This window comes from Silurus meridionalis, chromosome 8 (genome assembly GCF_014805685.1).
Source record: "Silurus meridionalis isolate SWU-2019-XX chromosome 8, ASM1480568v1, whole genome shotgun sequence".
Taxonomy (NCBI): Eukaryota; Metazoa; Chordata; class Actinopteri; order Siluriformes; family Siluridae; genus Silurus; species Silurus meridionalis.
Window position 1 is genome coordinate 15212229 of NC_060891.1, and position 19686 is coordinate 15231914.

The 19686-nt window shown below is 39.8% G+C and overlaps 2 protein-coding genes across 3 annotated transcripts; both read right to left on the reverse strand.

Annotated features, from left to right (window-relative positions):
• Nucleotides 1–8: 8 nt before the first annotated feature.
• On the reverse strand, nucleotides 9–10971 carry si:ch211-168d23.3 (BRD4-interacting chromatin-remodeling complex-associated protein). Of its 2 annotated transcripts, XM_046855877.1 has the most exons (13): nucleotides 9791–9925; nucleotides 8592–8637; nucleotides 8399–8441; nucleotides 8075–8140; nucleotides 6352–7833; nucleotides 6021–6245; nucleotides 5446–5905; nucleotides 5246–5352; nucleotides 5034–5092; nucleotides 4777–4925; nucleotides 4545–4639; nucleotides 2832–2934; nucleotides 9–2579 (listed from the first exon to the last, which is right to left on the reverse strand). In XM_046855877.1, the coding sequence occupies exons 2-13, from the start codon at nucleotides 8630–8632 to the stop codon at nucleotides 1930–1932; spliced, it is 3480 nt and encodes a 1159-aa protein (XP_046711833.1). In that variant the 5' UTR covers nucleotides 8633–8637; nucleotides 9791–9925; the 3' UTR covers nucleotides 9–1929. The 2 variants fall into 2 exon arrangements, with proteins under 2 accessions (XP_046711833.1, XP_046711834.1); XM_046855878.1 differs by lacking the exons at nucleotides 8399–8441; nucleotides 8592–8637 and adding an exon at nucleotides 10856–10971 and having other exon boundaries at nucleotides 9791–9931.
• An 898-nt stretch (nucleotides 10972–11869) lies between these two features.
• LOC124389671 (enhancer of rudimentary homolog) lies at nucleotides 11870–16957 on the reverse strand. The gene is made up of 4 exons (XM_046855082.1): nucleotides 16823–16957; nucleotides 14954–15041; nucleotides 14715–14835; nucleotides 11870–12439 (listed from the first exon to the last, which is right to left on the reverse strand). The coding sequence occupies exons 1-4, from the start codon at nucleotides 16823–16825 to the stop codon at nucleotides 12337–12339; spliced, it is 315 nt and encodes a 104-aa protein (XP_046711038.1). The 5' UTR covers nucleotides 16826–16957; the 3' UTR covers nucleotides 11870–12336.
• Nucleotides 16958–19686: the final 2729 nt, after the last annotated feature.

The window sequence follows — 19686 nt, forward strand, 5'->3', positions numbered from 1 at the left end:
GCATTCCATTCACAATTTAACTTTTTATTATTTACAAAATCACAGTTAAATAAATAGTTTGTAAAAATGTATACAAAAGATTTTCTCTCTTAATATGTTTCAAATGAATGACTAACATGACAGTGGGTCAAAAGAGTCATTAGTTGGGATTTAACATTTACTTTTTTTTCCCCCCTTTTTATGTCTTTTTTTTTTTTTTATTATTATTTTTTTTACAATCTGGTACTGCAGAATTAAGGCCTCTTTGATTTTGGCATCAGAACAATCTGTCAGTAAAATGTGTCGTAGTCTGAAGCAGTGTCCAACACATGCTACCTTATTCACAGTATTTAATAAACTGAAACAGGAGAATGACCAGAGAACAATGACATCATCTATCGGGAAAAAAAGATGGCACCTTGTCACATTTAGGGCTCGTCACAGTTCGTAGGGTTAAGTGCATTATACCGTCACCTTGGTGTTCGTGACTGGAGTACTCTGAAACGTTTACCAGTGCATAGCATGTCCGGGGGCATTACGTCTAAATTACTGTTAAAAAGTGAGAATGTGTCAGACATGGATATCAAAGTCTGTGGAGATGTGGGTAATTAACTTCATCATTAATTATACCTCTATCTGGCTTGAGTCCTAGTAGTTACTGTTAAATACCAAAGTATTCATATTTCCACAACCATATATTTCATCTGTTCTGAAACTTTTGCTGATAAGGATTTACTGCTTAATCTTAATGATGTGGGGTTTTTTTCTTCATTTTTTTGTGACCTACAGCACTAACACAATTTTCAGATTGTCAAAAAGAATCAAACACAATCATTTGTACTTCGGGATGCGGCAATAACTAGAAGTGATTTATGGACGAGAGCTAATTTTTGAAACATGAAATAAAATACCTTTTTTGTATCCTGTCAACAAATTTGATTGGCGTCGATTTACCCAATGATCTATTACTATTGCTGCTGTTTTTTCTTCTTTTTTTTTTTTCTTTCTTTAACAAAATATTTTCCTAATGCCAGAATACAGGCGATAAACGGCTGGGATCACGATACAGAAAGCAAAAGCGTCTAGAAGTTGGACTGAGGCACAACCATGTATTCAAGACCAACTGCTCATTATTGCTTTTTCAGAATATCACTTAGAGCATTTTTTTTTTTTTGTCTCTGTAAGATGTCACAGTTTACTGCAGGCGAAAAAAAAAAAAACAGCTGCTAATTTGTAACTGGAGTCAAACATCTCCCTTTCGGCAATCACTGTTGCGAAAATTATGGAGACAACTTTTAGTTTTTAAGAAAACAATCTCTTGAACGCAGTAATAGGTTTTGCTGGTGATTTTCAGAATGAACTGTGTGTGTTCTTTGGGGATAAACAAGCTGAAACGGACATCATTATCCATAAACTATCCACTTGTAGTGTACAAACGTTCTTAAACTGTAGTATATCTATATAATCAAGCAAACTCCCCCTTCACGCGTGAATTATTGTACTTGTCACACAAACACGCACACGGACATACATTCAGAAAAAGACAACAATACACACAGGCACTCGGCAAATGCAACTGACAACGTTGTCAATGTTGGCACAAATCAAGCACATTGGAAGCTTCCTTACTTTAACACTAAATCCAACATTAAAAAAAATTACTGTGGCGCATCTTAAGAAGAAGAAGAGGGAAAAAAAAACAGGTGCTCCACTTAATTTATTCACATCAGGTCTCCCAGTCTCATTTATATAATCAATCAGCTTTACGTCAAGTCCTTTTTCACGCCTATACGGAGCCCCTCTTAGAGTAGGAATGAACAAATTAGGAATTTAGCATCTGTTGTGGATGTCAGACCGTGTAGTTATACTCAGCTGTAGGATGGAAGCGGCACTTGTTTTTTTTTTTTTTTTGTTGTTGGTTTTTTCCCTCGCAAATTCTTGTTCCATGTATTACAATTCTCCCTCCAGCACACAGCTGATGCTCTGCTCCAGCGCACTGGGCTGCAGTTTGGGTTTGAGACAAGCTGCTGGTCCCTGAAGCCTCTGGAGCTCCAGGATGCTGTCTATTGCACTCTGCAGGTGCTCACTCAGGCCACCTTCATCCCCCAACCCATCTGCAATTTCCAGCTTGCTTCTTTTAAGCTCTGGGGGGTGAACCTCTGGAAATGATCCCTCTGCTCTTTCCGGTTTGTGCTCTGACTTTGTGATAAAATTGCAAGCTGTCCTGTCCATGTCCACACCAGCTACCGCTTGATTTTGCTCTGCGCTTGTCTCTGTTGGACTGAGGGTGCTTTCCTGCCCCTCCTGTTTGCTCCCCCCTCTGTTAGTTAGCTGCACTTCTAATGTGCGTTTATGTCCCGTAAGGGCATGTGACTCGTCGCACGCAGAGTTGTGGATGACTTTGCGAGATCCTGACTCATGCTTGATGGTAAGGCGCAGTGACCCCCTGCTCCTAGAGCAATATGTCTTAAGACCTGGGGGTCTGTCTGAGTGTAGAGCCCATGCAGGGGGTGATGGGGGACTCGCTGAGGCTTCAGAGTGGCGTGAAGGCAGCATGCCACGGTGCCATGATGCTTTACGCAAAGACATCAAGAAGGACTCTGTTAAAGGAGTCAAACATGATTACAGGGGGAAAAAAAAAGTCTGTGGATTGCCCCATAATGCTATCCTATATATGAATATATAATTCATAGTGTTTACTGTTCACACTGTGTTTGAAAGAACATGCATTTGATTCAGATTTTTCAATTTACATTCTACTGGTATTTAGCAGTAAAATTGCCTGATAACCAAACATCCTAGGATATGATGCTCTCGTTTAAGAAATAACTGTGCAGAGTAGAAGAGCTCACCTGGATCACCTCTTGCTCTGCGTCTCTCCTCCCCGAGTAAGAGTCGCTCAGACTGCAGGAACAACCGTTCTAGCATCACCATCTCTGCCGAAGGACTTTCTTGCTGCACAGGTTAATGACAAGGACAGTTAAACTGATTTCCAAAGAAATGCCTCCATTGCTTATTTTTTGTCTCCAATCATTTCCAAGGTATAGCCGTTAATACAGCGGTCATCAGATCCTGCTTGTTTTCACGCCGCTTTGCTTTTAACGATTAAACATGCCAGCTCTGTTTGAACGAGTTACAGAACATTCCACTTCTTTGCCTTGAGAAATTTCTGGCCATATGAAAAGTGTTTCCTAACTGTTGGCCCCCAAATACATGTAAATACCTTTAAATAATTTTAACTTCGATATAGAAGAGACAGCTTGAAAAGTAAGTTTGTCGTTGTCCAACTATTAATGGACATGACTATATTTACACTATTTGGCCAAACTTGTGTGTGCACCTGACCTCCGAACCCAAGTTAGTCCAACCATTGCTGTTATAGCAGCCTGCTTACTCTGCCTTTCCGTTAGATTTTAGAATGTGGCTCTGGGAATTTGCCACCAGGGCAATAGTGAGGTCAGACAGTGATGTAGAGTGAGGAGGCCTGGCACAGAGTCAGCATTTCAATTCACTCTGAAGCTGTTTAGTTGGGTTGCGGTCTGGGCTCTTTGCAGGTCACTTGAGTTTTTCCACACCAAACTTGGCAAACCATATGTGGCAGAAGGCATGTGGCCAAGCGCCGGTTTGTGACTGGTGGGCGGAGTCTGAGGAAGTGAACAGTAAGGACCACACGACTATGGTGAACGTTCTTTCTTGCAGTGAATGAGGAAGAGTATAAATAAGAGAGAGGAGAGCCTCAAGAGAGAGATGAGGTGTGTGTGTGTATACTTGCCGCCTGCCTCCTATTTCAACCTCTCTGAGCCAGAAAGCTCTCCACACCATATCTTTATAGAGCTTGTTTTGTGCACAGTGGAATTATCACACTGGCACAGGTTTGAATCATTTACTTCCACATGATTTAAGCTACAGCATACAAATATATACTATACAGTTTGGTACTTTTAACTTTGTGGCAATAATTCAGAACAGTCTTGGACATGATCGTCACCTGTCCAGATATTTTTGGCCATAAAATGTATATGCAAAACTGTGGATGTAGTTGCAAAAAAGAAATACATGACTGTATTTTTTTAGTCCTGTACTTCTTGTAACCATAACTTCATTTATGCATATTCTATATATTGGAATTTGTTAGTCCTGAGTTACAATGGATTCAACTTTGTAATTTTTCTAACTTACGATAGCGATATGATTGTAAAGATATTTAACGTTTCCCTCCACTCACGAACCGGTGCTCGTCCACATGCCCGCTGCCACATACATATATATACTAGTTTATAAAGTATCGTACTGTAAATTGCTCTGTTTAGCTAAATGATGTACTGTAATTTGTTACATTATTAACAAATTACAGTATACTACCCCCATACTGTTCACCGTTCTTTCTCAATATTTTAAGGTTATGATGGGGTCACCTCCAAGTTGGGGACTACCTGTACGTACAATATGATCTATGATGGTTATAAAAAAAAAATCCTGGTTGAAAATGAAGGCAATCAAATTCTAGACATGAGTGGCAGGCAGTTTTCATTAAGAAATAATAAATGTGGAATGCTCTGACTTGCCTGAGACTCCGCCAGTAGGAGCTGCCGGTATTTGTTCAGCATGTCTGTAGTACATTTCAGCAGCAGCCCTGATACATTTTCAAACTGCTTATCCACTACACACCAACGGATAAGAAAGATGCATGTGATAGAAATTTCAAAACCACTAGATAAAATGGCTACAAACTGGATTCTTTCGATTCATTATGAACTATAGATGTACATCTGGTTGTACGGTTGACTTCGGTCTTACCTGTAAGCAGATCAGCTTGGCTGGGTAAGGCTCTGGAGCAGGTGTGGTAGGGCAACAGGTGTTTCACAGCATCCTCTAGCGAAGTGAACCGAGAGCAAGTGTATGGATTAAGAACAGCATCATAGTCTGAACAAAGCTGCTGCTTGATCCTGTGAATTGCACACATATGCACACGAGTGTTAAATTAAACTGCTCTGCATCATGGATAGTTTTCATTAGTGTTCTCGTTACCGAGGATACTAAGAATAGCTGTTGACCTCTGCTGCCGCATTGCTGGCGTGAGTCTTTCTCTCGCCTTCACACCAACACAGGGCACCTAAATCAGCAGGATTTGGATGAATTAATTAATTTCATAAATCATAATTTTTTCAAATGCATTTATAAATATATTACATAATGCACTAGCATTATAATTTCTCAGATTTGTCCTCAGTGAATAATAAACCATTTACAAATGTAGAATATTTACCTGAAGGACACTGTGGCCCTCGATGTCCTGGGATGACAAGCTTTCAAAACTGTCCTGTAGGTCTAGTGAGATTTCTTCATCATCTACTAAGCCAGGAACTCTAAGTTCTGTTTTGAACCAAGAAAGGAGCTGTTATAATGATGCATCTTGCTGGCTGCAGTTACCTGCAGAATTTTGCAGTACAAGTCGGTCACACTTACTACTTTGTTGCATGTGCTGCTGGGCTTCAATAAGGCCAGACTCCAGAACTCCTTTGAGGTCAGTGGATAGAGGAATGGGTAAAAGCTGTTGCTCAGTAATAGAGATCCTTTCGGAGGTTGAAGATGGACTCATACACATCATTAATTCCTCTTGCCCCTGCATTTTGGCACTGAGAACTACAAATGCAGAGGAGTGTTGTCTGTCTGAAAGTGGGGGAGTTGGAAACATGGTCGAGGGTGTACTTTCAGGACACTGGGTGATGGGTGGCGAGGCTAACATGTCACCATGCTCCGACCCAGAATGCACTGGAGTGGGGATTCCTCCACACTCTGATAACACAGAGAGAACCTTAGACGATGCACACACAGCCAGGACCATGGGTGAAGGCTCTCTCTCACTAGCTTCAGGAGAGATGTGGCTGTCCAAGGATTCAGCAGAAGCTGAAGGATTAAGTGCTTCCTGTGAGGACATGCGTTCAAAATATTTATGCCAGTTTAAAATAATTGTATATCCAAAGTATGATTAAACAATCACAATCATTATAACAAATCAATAACACAACAGCTTGATTTACCTGTTGGGGTTGATGAATAAATGCTTGGTTTGGTGGTGTATGGCCTCCTTCAACAGCTTGCTGTTTCTCTGGATGTGTAATTAGGTGTTTGGACAAAAATGCAACAGGCTCAGGGGAATTAGTGCTCTCTGTTGGTGCCTGCAAAATACTAATGACTGGGGAAGGCTGTGTGTGCATTTTGGCTACAGCAGCTTGCATTGAAGCTGGAGGAGACAGTGTGCCTTTCTAGAACAGGTAAACAAAGAAAAGATAGAGAGTCGAACTAATGCTTAGTTTTGAATGAGCTGCCACAACAAAACATGATCCATAAGATAAACCATACAGAACTTACGTGTAAGATACTCTGTAGTTGCTCATTTGTTGCATTTTTTTCTGCAGCAGTTCTTTCAGGCAACAGAAGCACTGGGGTCTGTGGAAGACTTAGCTGCTCCTCATTGCCCCCTGCCATAGGTCTCTGTGCCTGGGACACTAAGGGCAAGCTTTGCACCATGGACGGCCCATTCACTATTGATATGGCAGTCATATCAGGGGCAAGCACACCAGGAGTGTTGATCAAGGTGAACTGCTTCCCTAAGGCAGGTGTGTGGACAACACCACCATGCTGCCCCTGTGCATGAGCAGAATAGGCCCCTGCTAGCTGCGCCGGCATATGGAAGACGGTAGGGGGCGCTGACTGAAGCTGCAGGGGTCCAGACAGAAGAGCTCCCTGTCTGAGAGTGAGCTGCCCAGTCGGAGTGGTAAACACAGGGCTAAAATTGAGTTGCCTGGGGCGTACTGTTACAATCTGTGAGCCATCAACAAGCTGTCCTGCCAGAGGGGCTGCACTTGGCATTTGATTGTTTGTCGTGCTGAGCAGTGGCCCAGAGATGCTTGTAGACTGGTTTACAGAGCCTTGACTAGGCAATATGAAGTGGCTCTGGCCCTGGAAGAGACTCTGGGGCTGAATAACAATTGAGCCTCCCTGGTTGACTAGCTGCAGACTCACAGGCTTGTTGAGTGCTGTTGTAGACTGTGATGACAGAGGCTGCCTGGGGCCCACAGGAGAGGACAACAGAATATTTTGTGATGCAGCTGGAGGAATGAAAGCAAGGCCTGGAGATGACTTCTGCTCTGACGGTTTGGGGCTTATCTGCACCAGTCTAGGCTGTATGTTGACTGGCAGCTTGGGTTGGATAGGCAAAGGGGTCCTTTGCAATATAATTTCTTGAGGTGCTGTTGTCCTAACAGCAGGGCTCAATGTAAGGCCTGGAAGAGTTTTGTGTATGATCATGTTGGAACCTTGTGCATGACTTAGGCAAAAGGACGTGTCAGATGTGGGAGGTGCAGGAAATACGTTCCCAGGTAGTAGCCCCATTAATTGTGGTGGCACTGGCTTGAGCGAAGGGCAACCTGGTCCCACAGCCAACAAAGATGGTTGAGGAGGCTCCACTGCAACTTGTGTGTCCCTGGGCAATGTTGTGACCCCAGAGACGTTTAGTGGTTTAGACATATATGGAGGTGAAGGTGGGGTTAAACCAGATGGATAGAGTGAGAGCGCTTCACTAGACTGGGAAAGACCTGCCTCTAAAGCCAGTGTGTGCTCAGTGATGTCAGCCTCCTGGAGACTTTGCTGAAGGATGTCACATGTCTCCTCCTCCTCTTCCTGTTGCTGTGGCACTTCGGCCTCAACTTGTGGAGGTTCACATACATCCTCAGAATCCTCTCCTCCTGCTGGTGAGGCCAATAAAGCCTCATCCAGGAAGGAGAGATCCACACAGCCCGATATAGGTGTGTCATGAGAGCCAGATTCATCTGCCAACAAGGAGACAGGGCTCTAGATAGTAAAAAGAAAGAACAATTAGTGAGTTGAGAAATGTGGATATGTCATATGTTTTTCAGAGAGAGAAAACAGAAGCCAACCCTTAAAAAAAATCAGACCAATGTCAGTAGTGACCAAATTAACAGCTGGTTAATTTAAAAGTAATAGGGAGACATGCAGGTGATGGTGATCTTAACTAGAGGTAAAATCTTCTCCATCTATTATTTCAGCAATGGGGACAGAAGCCCAGACTTACCGGCGTGTCTGTGAACAGGGACGGCTCCCCAGAGGAAGAATTAATGAGCAGGTCTCCACTTAGCAGCTGCTTGAACAGATAGGGGAGATGACTAATTGTAGGGAGGGCTTTCACAAGTCTCCCCAATTTCATTCCCATATACAAACACAGACAGTTTACAAAGAGTCTAAATCAATACTGTTTAATGAATGTTTAACAATCTAGTAAATTATGGTTGTGCATTTTACATGCATAATGATTTCATGCGATATGTTGTAACACATAGAATGACTACTTATTTCATGTATAGTTAGGTTACAGTGTATAGAAAAATATTTCATGAACCTCTTTTGTCCCATGAAGGAAGTCATTTAGGGCTTGTGGGTCACTAGTAACACAAAAACAAATCCATGAATCATTCAAGACAACGAGCAAATTACTTATCCTTTATTTGCTTCGTGACCAGGTCTGAAGCAATGGACAACATTTTATTACAATGTTTATAATCTCTGAACAGTGACAGTCTGGTAGAACTTACCACAACACATCAAGTAAACATGTGCCATCCTCATCCTCCATTTCAACTGAGGCGTGTGAAAGAGATAAGTGAGTAGCTTCAATTTAAAGTTAATTAAATCCAAAATTAAGTGCTGTTACAGGAATTCAATGTTCCATTGTGCATCTGGTTTATATGTCCCAGCATAAGCAATAATCATTGACCATATTTGATAAAGATAACATTTACAACTAAGAACTACAATTGTAGGTTTACATTCCAAACCAATATTTTTACTTTAATGTTTTAAGTTCTTTTGGTTCACTTTTGGAGGTATACTTAGGATCATGGTCCCTTGGAATACCCAGCTGTGACTAAATTGTAACTTCCTGGCTTATGTCTTGAGGTTATTTATGTATTTTTAAAAACCTAATGATGCCATATATTCTCTAAAGTGCAACAGTCCTCTTTCACCCCTTCACCCCTTCATGCTACCACCCCAATGCTTCACACTTGGGATAGTGTTGCTCAACCTCAACCTCAACCTTTTTATCAATAATCATTATGGCCAAATAAATCCAATTGCTCCTTTATCTGACCCAAACCCTCCTGCAAACTTAAGTCCAGCATTTTAAGTCTGTATTAAAATATGGTCTTCTGTCTTGCATGAAAACATTTTGGGCAATGACTGTGTGGAACTTTGTTATTGGTTTGCATACATACTTTGTTTCCCGATGCCTTTTGTATTTTTGTTGTTGCTGGTCTAAAGCTAATTTGTGCCTTATCCCTGAATGATGCAGAGTCTGTGTGATCACAAGATATTAGATTCGCAATTGTGGAGATTTTTCCATTATATTAACTGCAAAGAAGCAGAAAAGGTAGGCCCTTTTATACTCACAGACACACTCTTGGTTTACTGTTAATTACAACATATAGCCAGTGAAAATGAATTACAACAATTTCCAGAATTTTCCAGAAACCGTCAACTTGAATGTAAACTGTGAGCCAATGTAATTCTGATATAGTGCAATAAATCTGAAATACGTCTGTCTCTCGTTGTGTGTAAACTCCTCAGCGCCCAGTATCATACCATGAATATTTTAACGATCAAGGTAATTGAGAAACTTCCCTTAGTAGAGAAGCGGCTGGTCTTGTAGAATCTCATTTTTTACAACTCATCGTGGGGGCTTCATCATTTCTTTTGACATTCTAGTACAACTTAAGCAGCAACACATGCTCACCTCAGAAGATGGGGGCTCCATTAAGAGCAGGGGAGTTGAGGGATGGTGGACATCTCAAAGGCCACACATCAGGGACTGAAACCAGGCCTGGGAAGCCAGGCACCGTGGGTTGAACTCCCATACCGGGTACATAACCGTCTTCTGCAATGACAGACGTTGGCATCAAGATTGTTCAAAGAAGAAGTACAAGAGGATACCATGAACACTTAATAATGCACTTAACCTCTATACTACACAATTCCATGCGAGACACTGTGTTTGGGATTACACTGCATGAATGATATCCACATCATTAAACAAAAAATACCTTAAGATGTGCTTGGCCTGTTACTTCTGGCTGAGGAAAGAAAAATAATTACAGCCCAATAATGTAACCTAGGCTTGATGTAATGCATGTGATTGGAATTGGAGAATGCATGACATTCTCAGTAGGCTAATAATGACATTCTGGCTTCAGGGTGGTATGTAAACAGTGTGGGCATCTGCTTTGGCGGAACGGGGACACGCCAGAATAGGACGATCGGTTTCAATTAAAACGCGCAGTTCGTCCGACGCAGGGCTGCTGCATGTCGTGTCTTAATTTTTTATTAAATTTTTTTTTGCAGGGGAGGTCCTTTCAAACAGCCAGACCTCCTCCAAACATCGCATTTTTATTTACGCACCACCGCAATCCGCATTTGAGACTCGTTACGGCGTGGCGCAGCGCACAATGAGCGCTCACTCCGGCGAATCCGCTGCCACGAGACGCTCCGCGTCTATACGTTTAAAGTGTAACTGCTCGGGTATTTGTTTTTGGCCCAAACAGTGCAAAACGCTGCATCGCAAATGTGGGTTCAAAATGGAGCGTGTGAGCTTAATGAGGGGGGTATAGCGATGATGTTTCTTGAAGAAGGGTATCAGGGAGGCTGGCTGCTGCCTCGTAGCAACAAAAAAGGCAGCTGGAATAACACGAGCTGGGGTTTTTGCCTTCTTCTTTTTGCGCCTGCACGCCGGAGCGCATCTCGTCTCGCTGCCTGTCATTTCGTGATATAACTTGAAAGGCGAAGGAAAGAAAAAAAAACTCACCGCTTCTTTGTGGGGTTTTATTGTCCTGTCAGGCGGGCCTCTGCGCCATCGATTCTCACTCAGTAGCCTTTTGAGATGCTGAGGCTGAGGGAGGAGTGTGAGGGGGGAGATGGGGGAGACTGGGCTGGGTGAGAAACACAAGTGTGAGGCGATCTGAACACAAAGGTAGAAAAAAAAACACACATACGGAGAGGACGGATTGGTTTATCTTCATCGGGCAGAAAGAGGGAGAGAAATAAAATAAAAAAAAACCCCGCACAAACTCTTTAAACACATGACTAAAATACTGGAGATTTTAATCCTGTTATAATAAAATACAGCTTTAGACACATGCACCAATCATAATTAAATATCTTTATTATAAGTGTTTGCTACAATTACACTTTATGAAAAATGGTTTTTGGACACACGACCATAATATGCTTTTTGAACATTCCATTCAGTCCCCATTTGCTGTTATAAGAACCTCTACTCTTCTGGGAAGGTGTTCCCTGGATTTTAAAGTGCTTTTGGAGACTCGTTCATACTGACGTTGGCTGAGGAACCTGAAGTTTAGTCAGCGGTCCAATTTATTGTTCAGTAGGGTTGAGGTCAGAGCTCTACAGCAGGCCACTGAAGATCTTACACTCCACTCACTTGGTGCACAGAGACATTGTCATGCTGCCATACAGATTTGGGTCCCTAGTTCAAGTGAAGAGAAAACTTAATGCAACTGCATCCAGATATCCTATATAACTGTGTGCCAATAATCAAGTCATTCCGATCATTATTTCCTTTCATTACTAGAAGAATTAATCAAAGAAAACAGCATAAATTATAAATATAATAAATGGAACCAAATGGAACAAAAATACAGTAATTTCTCCATTTGTAAAAATCAATTTAAGTCTTAAATAAATCTTCAGATTGATTGGAATATTATTTTATTTTTCAATATCTGATTAATTGTTGTTTTTGCTGGTAATGCCTGATACAGCCTGCAGGATACTAAACATATAAAGTACTCAAACACAGTTTAAACAAAGCCATTTTATTAATCATGGAGGAAAAAAAAATCTGTAAAGAGACATTTCCTTTAAAAGAGGGGTTGGACACACAAAATGAAAGCAGTTCAAATTTACAGACAAATGGTCCTCAATTCCAGTATTATATGTATCACAGAACACAATTCAGTCTATATATCTGGCTTGTTGAACTTAGTCTGAACACTTTACTCTGCCTTGTGCAGCTAGGTAATAGTCTTGTGTATCTTCTGTGTTATAAAATACACATGTTTAGGGTTGGTGCTAAACTGCAGTAGTAATTTTCTTCCAGTGGCCTTAATAAACTCATAGTGGTCACCCAGGACTTGAATTGAGAAATATCTAATTATCTGGCCATCATCCGTTATGTCCTTAGAAAATGTTTCTTCTTTAAAGTGACTAACTTCCCTGCCAAATTCTTGAAACGTAACCTCTCTTATCAGCACATTTGGGGCATTTTTATTTCCCAGCCTGCTGAGCTTGGCGGCGCAGCAATATATAAATCTTCTCTTTGATCCAGTCTTTGTTGTTGGGTTGATATGTCTGTGTGTCAGCTCGGTACCTGTGTGACAAACAAAGCGCTTTTGAGCAATCTATTTTGCAGTGACAAATGCACAACACATTTATTTACTGTACGCAGGCTATGAAGCAGGGGTTTTCCTGAAAGAGCGTTTTTTCCCGAAGAATATTGGTGATTGCATAGTTTAAAAATCTAAGCTGAGATAACTGTTCGTGTGTGGTACAAAGATCAGGAAAAAATACATTCTAAATTCCAGTTCAGCAAACACATAGTGAGAATATGACCTAGAAGATTCACTCGCTCAGTCACAAAGCCGGGGTGATGTACTGAGACATGACACTGTAACCCTGTCCTGGCTGCCCTTAATGTCTCTCCAACTTCAACTCAAACTACACAACAAAATTACAAGTAGTTTATTTTAATTATGCAATTTATAGAACATTACACTGTCCTACATGCACTGTGGCTGCAAAACGAGATCTGCTCAGGGCACACAGAAGTGTCATACAGTACCAATCAGGGTTTTAATTCAGTTTAATTTAATTCAATTTGAAAACAATATGCATTAGACCTGTTGCAATTTAGCTGTTTCTGAGAGTGATCACCAGTACCAGGTTAGTGCCCGAGACACAAACAGTAACTGAATCTAATGCTACAAGTCTTAATGTCTGGTAAATTAAAAACTGCATTGTCACCTTATACAACAGATACCGTAATTTCTGGACTATAAAGCGCACCCTTGTATAAGCCGTATAATTTTACAAATATTTTTATTTTTAACATAAATAAGCTGCACCTTGTATATAAGCCGCAGGTCTACACAAACTAATGAACTTTACACAGGCTTTACCGAAAGAGAGTGTCTGTTACACTGTGTAACGGGTGAAATATGTTGTGGCTCCTTTAAGATCAGAGCGGCATTTTGGGAACAGCATGTCACTGCATTCTGCTGGTATTACTGCGTGTGTGTGCGTGTGAGACTGAGGATTATGTGCTCATTATTTTCTGATGCTCATTTCTAAGTTTCTTTGACTAACCCGTAACGCTGTTGCCAAGAAAAATAAAAAAGCACGAGTTTTGGAATCCTGTTTGTGCTTATATGATTTCTGTTGCAACTGGAGTTAGTGAGCTCTCCCTTCACCCAGACTCAACGCGTTACAACGGCTTGTATCTAAACAGTAGCCGACCAAGAAAGCCATTGTTCACCGTCTTCCTCCTTCCTTTCACAACTACTGTATTCTTCTTCTCCCGAAGCCGTGCAGCTCAGAACACAGTTGAGGAAACGTTTCCGTTCGGAAATTTCATTGGTCTAATGTTATGGGGTTCAGTTTTTTGGCTGAAGTTTGTGAAAAACCCAGGAAAAAAGTAGCGGCTTATAGTCCGAAAAATACGGTAGTTAAATAGCAATTTATATATATGGTAATCTTTATTTTTCTACAAAAACTAGCCATGACTATTGACTTTACTCCATAGAGCTGATACAGAATGCTCTAATGTTACGTTTGTGACTCTGACAATAGAAAGTCAATAGTGTGTGGACACTACAGTCATCACTCTAAACCACAGCCTATATTTATTATGACTAGCCTGAAATCAAGACACAAATATTTTTACTTCTACTCGGTGTTTAGCCAATGGGATTTTTAAGTTAGATTTCTCATACACAGAAATAAGAACAGCTAAATAAACCTGTAATATTATGAAGTGCGTAGTCAGGAAAGATGATGGTTTGGACATGTGCAGAGGAGGGACATGGGGATATCGGTAGGAGAATGCTGAGGAGCTGGAGCCACCAGGAAGGAGGAAAAGAGGAAGACCAAGGAGGAGGTTTATGGATGTGATGAGGGAAGACAAGCAGGTAGTTGAATTGAAAGAGGCAGATGTAAAGGACAGAGGGGTATGGAGGCCCGAGATGTAATTCTATCTGTGTATAACTAATAGACAAATTATAGCGTTTTATATCACACAGTGAGAATTTGGGATTTATAAATTTATCCATTTTTCCCTAGAGGTGTGTTATTTATAATGTGTTTCCTTTTTGTGTCCTTGAGGACTCTTTGAGAAATCTTTTTCCTGCTGGCTGCCACGATCAACTTTTGTACGCCTGCTTTGTGACTATTTTGTGTCAAATAGAATAGCGTCAGTACACATACAGATACTGCTGTCTTACTGCTTAAATAGTTTACGGTCACATACAGTTCGATTATCTGTAGAGCCGGACGTCACACTGACGGCATTTTGTCCGAGCTTATGCTGATTTCTGACTTTCAAATGGTGGGCTGAGTCGCAAAAAAAGAAAGATAAAAAGCCTACTTACACCAAGCAGCTGAGGTCTGCCAGGTCATCGATGAAATCAAAAAGCTGACTAATGTCATATGTGATGGATGGGCTGTTAGGATTCATTCTCTTTAGATGCTCTTCATACATTTTACACACTCCTGCCCAAAGAAAACATTTCTGTATTAAGTATTGTATAAGCATGTGCTTTTTTTTTTTTTTTAATGAAGTATGACAAATGTAAATAACTTTAAGGTATAACTGATCTGAATATCTTACCTTCCATGCACTCATTAACCGATTCATAATCAGCATATGTCCTTCCTTCTGGTCTCTTAGTGGGCTGGACAAGTAGAATAGTATGGGACTGCAAAAGAAGTCATTTAGATTGATGTTAGAAAAATACAGACCACAACACCATGTTAATATTGAAAGGAAACATCCTCTCTGAACGAGTCGATATCAGATTAACATTTTCAGTACAATATTGTGATGAAATGCTGAGTTGACGTTTTTTGGGTTAAACCATATCCATTATTACTCAGAGATAAAAGTTTGGGGACACGTTACCAGAACAGGACTGTGCTTGTTAAACATCCAATTCCAGATTTACATATCACCGAGGAGCTCTTCTGGGAATGCTTAAATTTATGCCATACACACTGCACACACACATTTGTTTCATTCATAACAACTGAGCAGCTTTGGGGCCCTGAAGTGGCACTTTGGCATGGATGGAATTTGAACTTGCCACCTTCGGATCCAAAGGCCAACATCTTAACCTCAAAGTTACCACCTCCCCAATTTTCAAATAGATTTTAACCATGACTGTGGGTTTTTTGTGCTCATTCACCCACAAGAGCATAGTGAATTCAGGCACTAGTGCAAGGTGAGCACAGCCTGGCGAATAGCCTGCTTTACACTTCATCCCAAAGATATCCAGCTAGGTTGAGGTCACAGCTCTGTACAAGACACACAGCATTGTCATGCTGGAACATAGTTACCCCTCAGTTCCAGTGAAAAGAAATTGTAATTCTACAGCAGGGGTGTCCAATCTTTTCCACAAAGGGCCAGCGTGGGTGCAGGTTCTCATTCCAACCAAGGCATACCAGATTCCAGGGTGGCGGTTTTGATATTCACTTTCAATGATCAATTTCAGATGTGGCCCTTGTTTGGTTGGAATGAAAATCTGCCCCCACACCGGGGTCTTTGTGGAATAGATTTGACACCGCTGATCTACACTGTAAAAGAAACCTCCTACACAAGTGTGTTTCCAACTTTGTGCCAACTGGTTTTGGGGGAAGAACTGCATACATTATCTCTGTCTAAAGACAGTGATGCAGCAGTGCTCGAGTCTTTGAGCCCGTTCACCTGTATCACTGACTTATTAGTCGACTCTCCTCGAACAAATAGCATTTCAAAGCCAGAGCTGGGACTCTAATGTAACTCAGTTACTCTTTATGATCCTGACGTCGGTTCACCACTGTTCCTTCCTTGGACCACTTTTGATACGGACCACTGCAGACTGGGAACAGCCCACAAGAGCTGCAGTTTTGGAGATACTCTGACCCAGTCGCCTAGACATCACAATTTGGCCCTCATCAAACTCGATCAAATCCTTACGCTTGCCCATTTTCCCTGCTTCTAACACATCAACTTTGAGGACAAAATGTTTACTTGCTGCCTAACATATCCCACCATTACAGGTGCCATGATAAACATATAATCAGTGTTATTCACTTCACTGGTCATAATGTTCTAAATGTCATATGTGTGGTTGGTGTATATCTGAGGTCAGTAATGTTTCAATATGTAGTTCAGGGTGGGATTCCTCCTATATTATGTCTTGTATTATTCTAATATTTAGCCAGGAGTAAACTGACTTCAGCGTGAATTAGAGTTTTCGTTTATGTTTCCTTTTGTATGACCTGCAAAAAAACTGCAAAAACAGTCAATACATTCAGTAAAACCCCGCGTCTCCTATACAGAGAATGTTATTACTATAACAGCAGCATAGCAGGCTAGCTAAGCTATATATAAGATCCATTAGTAACCATTGATGCACTGATTTTTCTTCCAACTGTTATAGTATAAAGGAGGTTTACAGTATTAACTGACATGTTTCGAAAGAAGAGCTTAATAACTAACCATGTTTGAACAGTTGCTCCGCAATCCACGAATGTAATACAGAAAACTGGCTTTGGGATACACCGCGAACAGGAGGAGTGAACTTCCGGCATTTCAAATTTCAAAACTAGAGTCGTTCTAGTCGTTCGATATATATATTTAATTAATTAATTAATTGGTTTAGCGTTTAATATTTCTGCTACTTGTCTACATTTTTGTTTGCTTTTTGCTTTTCCAAGCGATTCTGGTCTCCCACTTTCATACTTTGAGTAAATGTTGAAAACAAACAAAGATGCAGAATAATAAGTAAAAATAGAAAGGAAAAATATATGGGGTAAATATTAAAAAGAGAGGAAAACTGTGGTTAAATGGTCAGTAAGAATCTTGCTCTGAAAAACTCCAACGGGATATTTGTGGGAATAAAACTGACATTTTGATTTCTAAATCCACTGACAGGGTCAAGAGCCACCTTACTATACTTCATAAAGTTATAAATTTGAACCTAAATTTCACTTGCATTTATAATTGATGTTATTTTTTTCCATGCAAAATTTGCTAATGCTTCCACAGTTGTTGATTGTCTTTAGTGTAGTACTTCATAATAATTGCCTTCTTCTACTATACATGTTAAAATAATTTAATATTCAATTAATTTGAGTTTAATATCTCTTTCTCCGGATGAAGTTTAATTTAGACAAAGCATAGACCCTTCACTCCTTTTTCAAATACTAGTGACGTTCATTTATTTTGAAATTTGCCCTGCTGTTTCTGGAATCTTTCGTCATAGGATCTTTACTGTGAGCGGACGCCCTCTAGTGGAAGAATATTCTGTAGTCGAGAAAAAAAAAAATCCTGGAAATCCTGGAAATAAAAGGCAAAGAAAGTAAAAAATATAAGGCACAATTTTGTAAAAGTTTTCTAGTAATCGGTTTGTAATGATTGAAGAAATGTTTGTTTTGTTGATTTGGAATAACATAAATACGTAGAAATATATATTATATATATAATTAAATAATAAATATATAAATAAAAATTATATATATATATATATATATATATATATATATATATATATATATATATATATATATATATATATATATATATATATATATATATATATATATATATATACACACATACATATATATCTATGAAAATGAACAATAAATAATAAATAAAAACACTGAATGAGATGGTATGTCCAAACCTTTGACTGGTTATATCTATCTATCTATCTATCTATCTCTCTCTCTCTCTCTCTCTCTCTCTCTCTCTCTCTCTCTCTCTCTCTCTCTCTCTATATATATATATATATATATATATATATATATATATATATATATATATATATATATATATATATATATATATTACCAGTCAAAGGTTTGGACACACCATCTCGTTCAGTGTTTTTTATTTATTTATTTATTGTTTATTTTCATAGAAGGGTATCTGCAAGAGTGAAAGGAAAGTTTATAGGACTGTGGTGAGACCTGAGATGTTGTATTGTTTAAAGACAGTGGCATTGAGTAAAAGACAGGAGGTGGAGCTGGAGGTAGCAAAGCTGAAGATGTTAAGGTTTTCATTGGGAGTGACGAGGATGGACAGGATTAGAAATAAGTTTATTAGAGGGACAACGCATTTAGGACGTTTTGGGGACAAGGTGAGGGAGGCAAGATTGAGATGGTTTGGACATGTGAGGAGGGACATGGGGTATATCGGAGGAGAATGCTGAGGATGGAGCCACCAGGAAGGAGGAAAAGAGGAAGACCAAGGAGGAGGTTTATGGATGTAGTGAAGGAAGACATGCAGATAGTTGGTGTGAAAGAGGCAGATGTAGAGGACAGAGGTGTATGGAGACGGATGATCTGCTGTGGCGACCCCTAATGGGAGAAGCCGAAAGAAGAACTACATTAATACTGAAGACATACTATGAAAGAACTTATGTGGATTTATGTTATCAAAAGAAACGTGTTAAACAGCCCAGAATGTTCTTTACAGTAGCCACCTTTTGCTTGTTGGTTGCTTTTCTTTCACTCTCCAGTCCAACTCATCCCATACCATATCAACTGGATTAGATCAGATAATTGTGGAGGCTATGCACTACTCATCATCTGATGCACATCAACTGATGCACTACTCCATTAATTGCCTTTTTGAAAAATAGCTCCGACATAACCTAGAAGTGTGTTTAAGGTCATCGTCCTCTTGGAAAACAGATTATGGTCCCACTAAGTGCAAACCAGATGGAATGTCATATCGCTGCAAAATGCTGTGGTGAACATGCTGCATACAGTAAGTGTGCTCTCGATTTTAGCTTCATGCACAGTGGGAATCACACACTTGGGAACCTTCCATTCACTCTCTGTTCGTCTAATAAAGTCACAGTTAGAACCAAAGTGTCTCTTCTGTTTGTTGTTTTTCCAACGTAATGGCTCTTTGCTGCAATTCCTCCATAAAGCCCTGACTCAGAGGCTGGGAATTCTAATAAACATATCCTCTTGATTTTCCTTCTACCCTTTATCTGCACAAGGCAAAAGAATTTTAAGAAGGTAAAAAAATGCCATAAATGAACTCTTGACAAGGCACACCTGAAAACTGTATAAATATAAACAACAAAAAAGAAAGAACCCATATGTAATTAGCTAGTAAACGTGTATTCAAGATGTGTTAAACAGTGAAAATTTTCAAAATAATAATAACCATAAATAAGAATCTCTACATGTTTTTTTTTAAATAAATATTAAGATTTTAATTTATTTTCCATATAACTTAAGTCCATTAAATTTTCAGTAATTTCAAGAACGCTTTAATACATACAATGAAATATGAAATTCTCTTTTTTTTCTTTTTAAACACAAATACAAGATATTTTTTTCTTT